At 54.6% G+C, this 7182-nt stretch overlaps 1 protein-coding gene across 1 annotated transcript; it reads left to right on the top strand.

Annotated features, from left to right (window-relative positions):
* Window positions 1-4008: 4008 nt before the first annotated feature.
* ADIRF (adipogenesis regulatory factor) lies at window positions 4009-6244 on the top strand. The gene is made up of 3 exons (XM_006875914.1): window positions 4009-4069; window positions 5873-5935; window positions 6138-6244. Exons 1-3 carry the CDS (start codon window positions 4009-4011, stop codon window positions 6242-6244), a joined length of 231 nt encoding a protein of 76 aa, XP_006875976.1.
* The last annotated feature ends 938 nt before the right edge of the window (window positions 6245-7182 follow it).

Raw genomic sequence — 7182 nt, 5'->3', positions numbered from 1 at the left:
AGGTCCCAAGACACCACCCCGCTGCCTTGGACCTGGTGTGCCGGTGGTCCTGGAGTGTGAACCTGCGGGGCTGCACCTGCTCCTGACACCCACAGGCCTGTCCTTACCACACTGCTACACCATCACTACCTTCACCTCTCTCCCTCAGACCCTCCTTCCACCTCTGGTCCTCTGATCCACAGATGATGCTGTGAATTATTATTTGTTTCTGTTTTTTATGATTCCAAATAAAACTCAAATCCACATTCCTGGTCATGCAGTCCTGTGCTTCCTCTTTATTACTGCCTTGTTTGTAAAGAATCCTCCTGGGCCCTCCTGAGGAACAAGTGTAGCCTGTCACGTAGGTTGGAAACAGGTAACCTACAGGTACATTGGGTGTTTCTGGGAGCTGCTGAGAGCAGGCACTGCCTTCACCCCAACCCCACTCACATGGTCTTCGGCTCTACCCTGACAATCTGCAGAACACACTGTCTTCAGTAGGCAAGCTCTAAGCACCCCATGTTTTGAGTTTTGGCTCTACCTCCAGGTGGATGCCTGCTTGCCTGCTGACTGTCCTTTATAACCTATGGTGCCAGGAAATGCATCTGTGCATCCAGGGCTCCTGTGTCGCTCAGGGAACGGGGACACCAAACACCCTGGCTGGGCCAGACAGTTACCAGCAGCACCCTCATCACAACCACAGTGAGATACAGCTGGTACCCAGGGCCCTTCCACCCAGCTCCACTTAGGCTTGAGTGCCCAGCTGAGCTGGAGTGAAAGAAGCCCCTCCTTCACCAAGAAGTGCCTCCGGGTATCATAAAAACAAACTGCACGAGATGCAAGCCGCCTTCAGAGGGGGTTGTGGCTCCTCCTGCAGAGAAAAAGAGTGAAAACACACATTTATTTAGCTCCCATGTCTGGGGCACCACTCAGCGCTTTGTGGATGCCATTTTCAGAACAGACCTTGGTACTAAGTGGTACTGTCTCAGTTTTACCAAGAAGAAAACTGAGAAACAGAAAGATTAGGAAGTGGGAGCCTGGTCCGGAGCTACTCTGTTGATCCCCACAGCTCCAGCCTTGTGAACTCCATGAGTCTATGACAGATTGTCCACCTTACCCCCTGAGGTTTCAAAACAACCTGCGGCCCAGCTAGTCAGTGTCCCACACAAAGGGACTATGTGTACCATGCCCTGGAGGCCTTGGCACGGTTCTCTGGGGGCCCTGATACGCTTGATAGCTAGACAGTTGGTCTCTAAGTGTCTAACAGCATCTAAGTAACTTGCCCATGTCTCCAGTTCTGAATTTCCAAACTGGAGCTGAGTCCACAACTGGTCCCAGAAACTGCCTGTCAATGCGCTTCGTTGGGCCTCCAGGGTGGGAAGCAGGGGTCCAAGGCAGCCCAGAGGCTGGGACCCTCCCAGTACAGCTGCACTGGGTTATATCCTGACCTGCTGGCTCTGGGTAGCCACTGCTAAAGAGGCAGAAAAGTGCCAGGGGATGCTGGGTCTCTCTGCTCCCTGAACCGTACTTTAGGCAGGAGAAAGGGGGTCTGAAAAGGTTCAGGGCAGTAGGGTTGTCTCTGATCCCTGGCCCAGACATGTGCACATCAGCAGGCATGTGCATGATCCAGGTGGTCGGTCCCCCTGGGTCTGGGTGTGCCTGAGAGCTCTCTGGCCTAGAAGAGAAAGCAAAGAGGAACAGGGCTGGCTAGCACAGTGTCTGGGGGTGTAGAGAGCAGCTCATGCAAACCAGGCCTCTGGGGACAGCATTTACTAGGCTCCCAGTGCCCTTTGCCTCTGCTCCCCACCATAGACACATACTCAGGGCCTAGACCTGGCTTCAAATGCCTTCCTGGAAGGGTTCTGGTAAACTACCTGTTACTTGCTGGATTATCTGAGGGGTGGTACCCGACCTCCTTGGGGAAGTAGGCACCCTTCCAGAAAAGCCCAGCACCCTACTCTTGCAAGGCCCTCTACTGTGAGCTGGACACCCTCAGTCCATTGAGTCTTTACAGTAACACTTTGGGGAGGTGTTGTTGTTATCACCATATCAAGGTGGAGTCCTGGTGTGGCGTTGTGGGTTAATGCACTGGACTGCAAGGTCGATTGGAACAAGAGAACAAGATCAGCAGTTCAAGCTCACCAACCACTCCTTAAACGCTATGACTCAGAATCAACAACATCAAGGATGGGAACACTGAAGCTCAGAGAGGTGAAGGGACTAGCCCAAGGGTGAACTTAAACCCAAGAGGTCTGAGTCCAGAACCTGCTGCTTATGGCCCCTCTGAGCCATCTCACCCCTCACCCAATCCAGAAACTGGCTGTCACCGGTGAGTCAGAATCAACTGGACTGTAAGGAACAACAACAAAGGCAGGCTGGGGGCTGGGTTTGGGCTGCACTCCCCAAGTGCAAAGCAGCAGTCAGACAGCTTCGCTCAGTGCCTTTGTGCCCCAGGCAAGGCCAGCACGGGATGGCAGCCAAAACTTCATCCAAGCCTGGTGTCTGTCCCATCGCCACCTGATTTCACTGCCTGACCCTTCCTCTTGCTCAAGGATGCCCCTGGTTCTATTAATCTGTACTCAGTGGTATGTGCCCCTGAACTTCCAGGCTCCCCTATTAGGTCAGATCCTCCCCTGCTCTGACCCTGCCTCCCCTGCTCTGACCCTCCCCAAATAGGTCCTGGGTATGGATCAGGGGAATGGACCTGGGTAGGCAGGCAGGGGCTTCTCAAGACAGCCTCAGAGAGAGGGAGGAAGAGGAGAGAGAACACATCAGGGTCTCAATGCAGGCCTCAGAGATGAAGAGGGGGAGTCTAAGAGGGCAGCCTCCAAGTTCAGAAGTCAGACTTTCAAGTGGGAGAGTGCGACAGCAGGATGGGGTACCCGTGAATACTGAGGGGTGTCCCTCGCGGGTTGTTTAACTGTCCTTGGGATTCCTGGTACCTCCACTCATGCACAGGTCCCTAACCTCCCCTCCAGGGACCCCCAGGTTGTCACCAAGCCTTGTATAAGCTCAGTTCCAGGAAAGGAGACCTGAAGCAAGTGTCTGTGGCTGGGCTGCATCCTTCATTGTGCGACTCTGGGAGAGTCTCTGCTCCAACGGTGCTTCCTGTTTAACTCTGGGGACCAATGGTGAAGCCTTACCTGAGCAGGGTACCCGTGACCTGCCATCCCTGCTCCTCCTCCCTCCCACCTTGGGCTGCATCCTCCTCCTTTCTCTCCTCCCTCCCCGTCAAAGGCTTGCCCTCACCTAGGAGATTTACCTGATGTGCCCACTCACTGTGTATTGTGTATTGGCTGGGTCCCAGCAGCTAAGTGGCAGACAACTAACTGGTTGAACTATGTGTGTGGGGGCTGGCTGGGACCACGGTTGCCAGGTTTACAGCCCAGAGTCGCGTATGCTAGTTCCAGCCATGTGAGTTTGGATGAGACTCAACTGGACCCCTCTGTGCCTATGTTTCCTAGAAACCAGATCGTTGTCAAGATTAGACCAGGAGACCGAAGTGTCAGGGCAGGGCCTGGCCTGTGGTAAACGATCAATAAAAGACCGATGCTATTATTAATTTCAACTCTCCTGACCTGGAGCTAACCCCACACTCATGACTTGGGGCATCTTCAAGGTCTCCTAGAGACGCGTCGCGGCGACTTTGCAGGGCAGGAGCATCAGAAGTGCCTGCGCCCATCTCCCGTCCCAACTCCTTTTTTAACGACTGATCCACCCCCTTTCCGGATCCCTGATGCAGCTCCTTTCAAGCCCGTATCCCCTTCCCATCTCCAGGATCTTCCTTCCCACGGCCACCCTCCCTGGCTAGAGTGTGCTCCAGGGACTGCCGAACCTGGAACAAGGCCCGGTCACTCCCCGGAGCCCATCTGCAGGGAACCGCCCTGTGCCCCCCTCCCCCGACAACCCGCGGGGCGGGTCAGTCCTGGGGCGCCTTAAAAACCCGAGCTGGTGCTCTCGTCGCACAGTTCTGAGCAAGATCCTACTACACTCGGCTATCCTTGACTACTCCACAGACCACCTCCAGTCATGGCCAGCAAGACCTTTCAAGACCTGAAGCAGCAGGTGGAGGCGGTGACCCAGGAAGCGGGTGAGGATAGCGCACAACCTGGGGCAGAAACAGATGCGGGTGGAGTGTCTGAACAACTTGAAATCTGGCTGGAGCTTAGAAAGGCCCTTCCCTAAGATGGAGGGGTGCTTTCGGATCAGTGAGAGAAACGGTGCCCCGAGGGAGGTGGGGGCACAGCTGTGCCTGAGGAATCCAGGGTATGTACTTTGTGCATTGCCAGAGACTATCCGAGGAGGCGAGGAGGCTGCTAGGGCGGGGAATGGCCCAACCCCGTCCTTAGCCGCGGGCGAAGGTCTACTGAACGCAAGCTCCTGCCCTCGCCCGTTAGGGCCTTAGTGCACAGGGCGGAACTGCAATGCGAGAGGCGGATCCAGACAGCACTGGGCTTTATTTCGACCCCTCCTCCAAATGACCGTTTCCTTACTTTTAAATCGTGCCTATGAATTTAAAACTCAAGGTCAGCAGTTTGAAACTACCACCTGTTCTGCGGGAGAAAGATGAGGCTTTCTGCTGCCATAAAGATTCAGAAACCCTATGCAGGGTCGCTTTGAGTGGGAACGGACTTCACAGACCACCACCACCACCACTGAAGCTTCTACAACTCTTCCTCCTTAGATCAGAGGCTATACAATGTAGGATTTCGAAGTTGGGGGTTAGGGGCTATGGCAGGATCGTGGGCCCACCAGGGTTAGCCTTTCAGCGTCCTGCCCAGACTCCCTTGTGAATCTGGCACCAACCCATCCTCAAACCAACCCCTCTTTTCACCAGTGCCCCAGCAAAAGACTACAGTTCCCTCATTGATACTCAAATGCTACCAAGAAGCTATTGTCTCCAGAAGTCTTTCTCCTGGACTTCACTTTTCCCATTTGTAAGCTGGATGCAAGGTATTATGCTGATGGCACAAATAGTTAAGCAAGTGCTTGGTTGCTGGCCAAAAACTTGGCAGTTTGAACCCAGCCTTTCTGTGGGAAAAAGACCTGGTGGTCTGTTTCCATAAAAATTACAGTCAAGAAAAATCTATGGGCTAGTTCTACTGTTACATGGAGTTGCTATGAGTTGGTACAACTCCAGGGTACATAAAAACAAGCTGGATGCCAAGTATCCTCTGGTGGTTTCCTGTCTGAGTCAGACAAGGACCCCAGGGACCTCTCTGAGCAGATCCAAGGCCTGCCTGCTTGCTAACCTTCCCCCAAGAATGGGGTCTGAGAATGTCAGCACCATGGATTAGTCACATCTCTGCATGACCTACCTGACCACCTGGAAACCCATCCACAGGCAGAAACTGTGGTCCAGAGATGCCTGGACTTGGAAGTTTCTCACCTCTTTTCTGCACTTTGACTCCTTAAGCTGCCTGCTCAGTGGGGTGACTCACAGGAAAAAGGAGGTGGGGACAGAACCTTGCAAAAGTTTCTAGGACCAAGTGCAGCAGTAGTGGGCTGGGTTGTTGGGAGATGTAGTTAAAGAGGGTGGGGAGACTCTGCCCAGGCCATGCCCAGCAGCAGCTGCAGCCCAGATGCCAGCTCAAACCTAGACATGCTCACCTTCCTTTTTCTAGTGGATATGTTCTCAGCAATCCTAGAAATGGCAAGGGAAGCCAGCCACAAGAGAGGGACCTAGAGTTATAAATAAACAAGAACAGCCTAGAGACATGGAAAGGGCTGTGCCCCTCAGTGACTGGGTGGTCTTGGGCAAGGGAGTTCACCTTGTTGGCATCTTCCCATAGGCCTTAGGACAGAGTACGGTGGACATCATCTGGGGAGCTGGTATGGTGGCACCTCTGTGGTCAGGTGGGGTCTTAACAGGAATACTCTCTCTTTGTTCCAGTGACAGCAACCGGAACAGCAGCACAACAAGTGGTGGATCAAGCCACAGAGGCGGGGCAGAAAGGTGTGGTGAGGCTGGAGAGGAGGGTGTAACAAGAAGGCCTACCGCCTCAGTATATCCCCACCCTTACATACCCCTCCATTCACACTGCTCTGAGTCAGGCTTCCTAGGAAGGGAGCCCCTGGGCCAGGCTGCCACGGTGGGAACAGGTTGGGGTTGGTTCCCCAAAGCTGTGTCTCACCTACGCTCTCCTTTCCTTCCCCAGCCATGGACCAAGTGACCAAGTCTACCCAGGAAACCATCGACAAGACTGCTAACCAGGCTTCAGAGACCTTCTCGGGTTTGGGAAAAAAATTTGGGATCTTGAAATGACAGAAGGGAGACACTGCAGTGGCTTCCGGTCAGACCCCGGGTCAGCCAAACCTGGCTTTGAGCTATGCTCCGCCCCCTTGGACTGACCCCTCATTAAAGCAGTTGTATCCACCCTGTGTCTGCAGCATTCTTCCCCCACTTGGACCAAGCACTCCCTCCAGTCAAGAGCAGGGCCCCTTAGTCCAGAAGCCCAGACACATTTCCAGAGTCCTGGCCTCCCCAAGTTCTGAAACTTGGTTTGAATCCTTTCAATCCTAAATCTAAATTCAACCTCATCTAGGTGTGTGCTCCTCCTCCATCCAATCAGGAGCCACCCCCTACCCTTTCTGGCTACTGGAGTCTGGTCTCTGCTAGCAGGGGGTTCTCATGCCCCAGAGTCTCCAGGGGCTCAACTCTGGGAGAATGATGAAGGTCTCCGAGTGCCGCCGCCCCGCCGGGTGTTAATGCGCACGTCCTACCGGCGGTGAGTCACCGCCTCGGAAGGCCCCCGCCCTGGCCCCGGGAGGGAGGGCAAGGGCTGCGGGGCCGCACAGGGCCGTGCACGTGAGCATGAAACGCATGCACCCGGCCGCGTGTGCGCGCTAAGGCAAGAAACCCCTCCTCCAACCGACTGGGATGCCAATAGCCTCTGGCCCAGGACCAGCCTGACATTTCAGGCGGGCTGGCCCACGCACTTCTGATTCCCTCCCACCTCCCACTCAACACGTGTTCACGCACGCGATACCACACCCTACTGCTGGGTGACTTCCTATTGCCCCAGGCTAACGCTCAGCCCCAGTGTGGGCACTGGCCAATGGCCGCTGTGGCCCATTTGTTCGAACCTCCTGGCACATTTCCACTGGAGATAACCGATCCCTTCCCCACCTCCATGCCTTTGCACATTCTATTCTTTCAGCTGGTAATGATTCTGCCCCCTTCCGGTGAACCGCGTGTGTAGT

This window comes from Chrysochloris asiatica, unplaced genomic scaffold, assembly GCF_000296735.1.
Source record: "Chrysochloris asiatica unplaced genomic scaffold, ChrAsi1.0 scaffold00346, whole genome shotgun sequence".
Classification (NCBI taxonomy): domain Eukaryota; kingdom Metazoa; phylum Chordata; class Mammalia; order Afrosoricida; family Chrysochloridae; genus Chrysochloris; species Chrysochloris asiatica.
The sequence above is the reverse complement of the archived record's forward strand: the minus strand, read 5'-3'. Positions and strand labels throughout refer to the sequence as shown.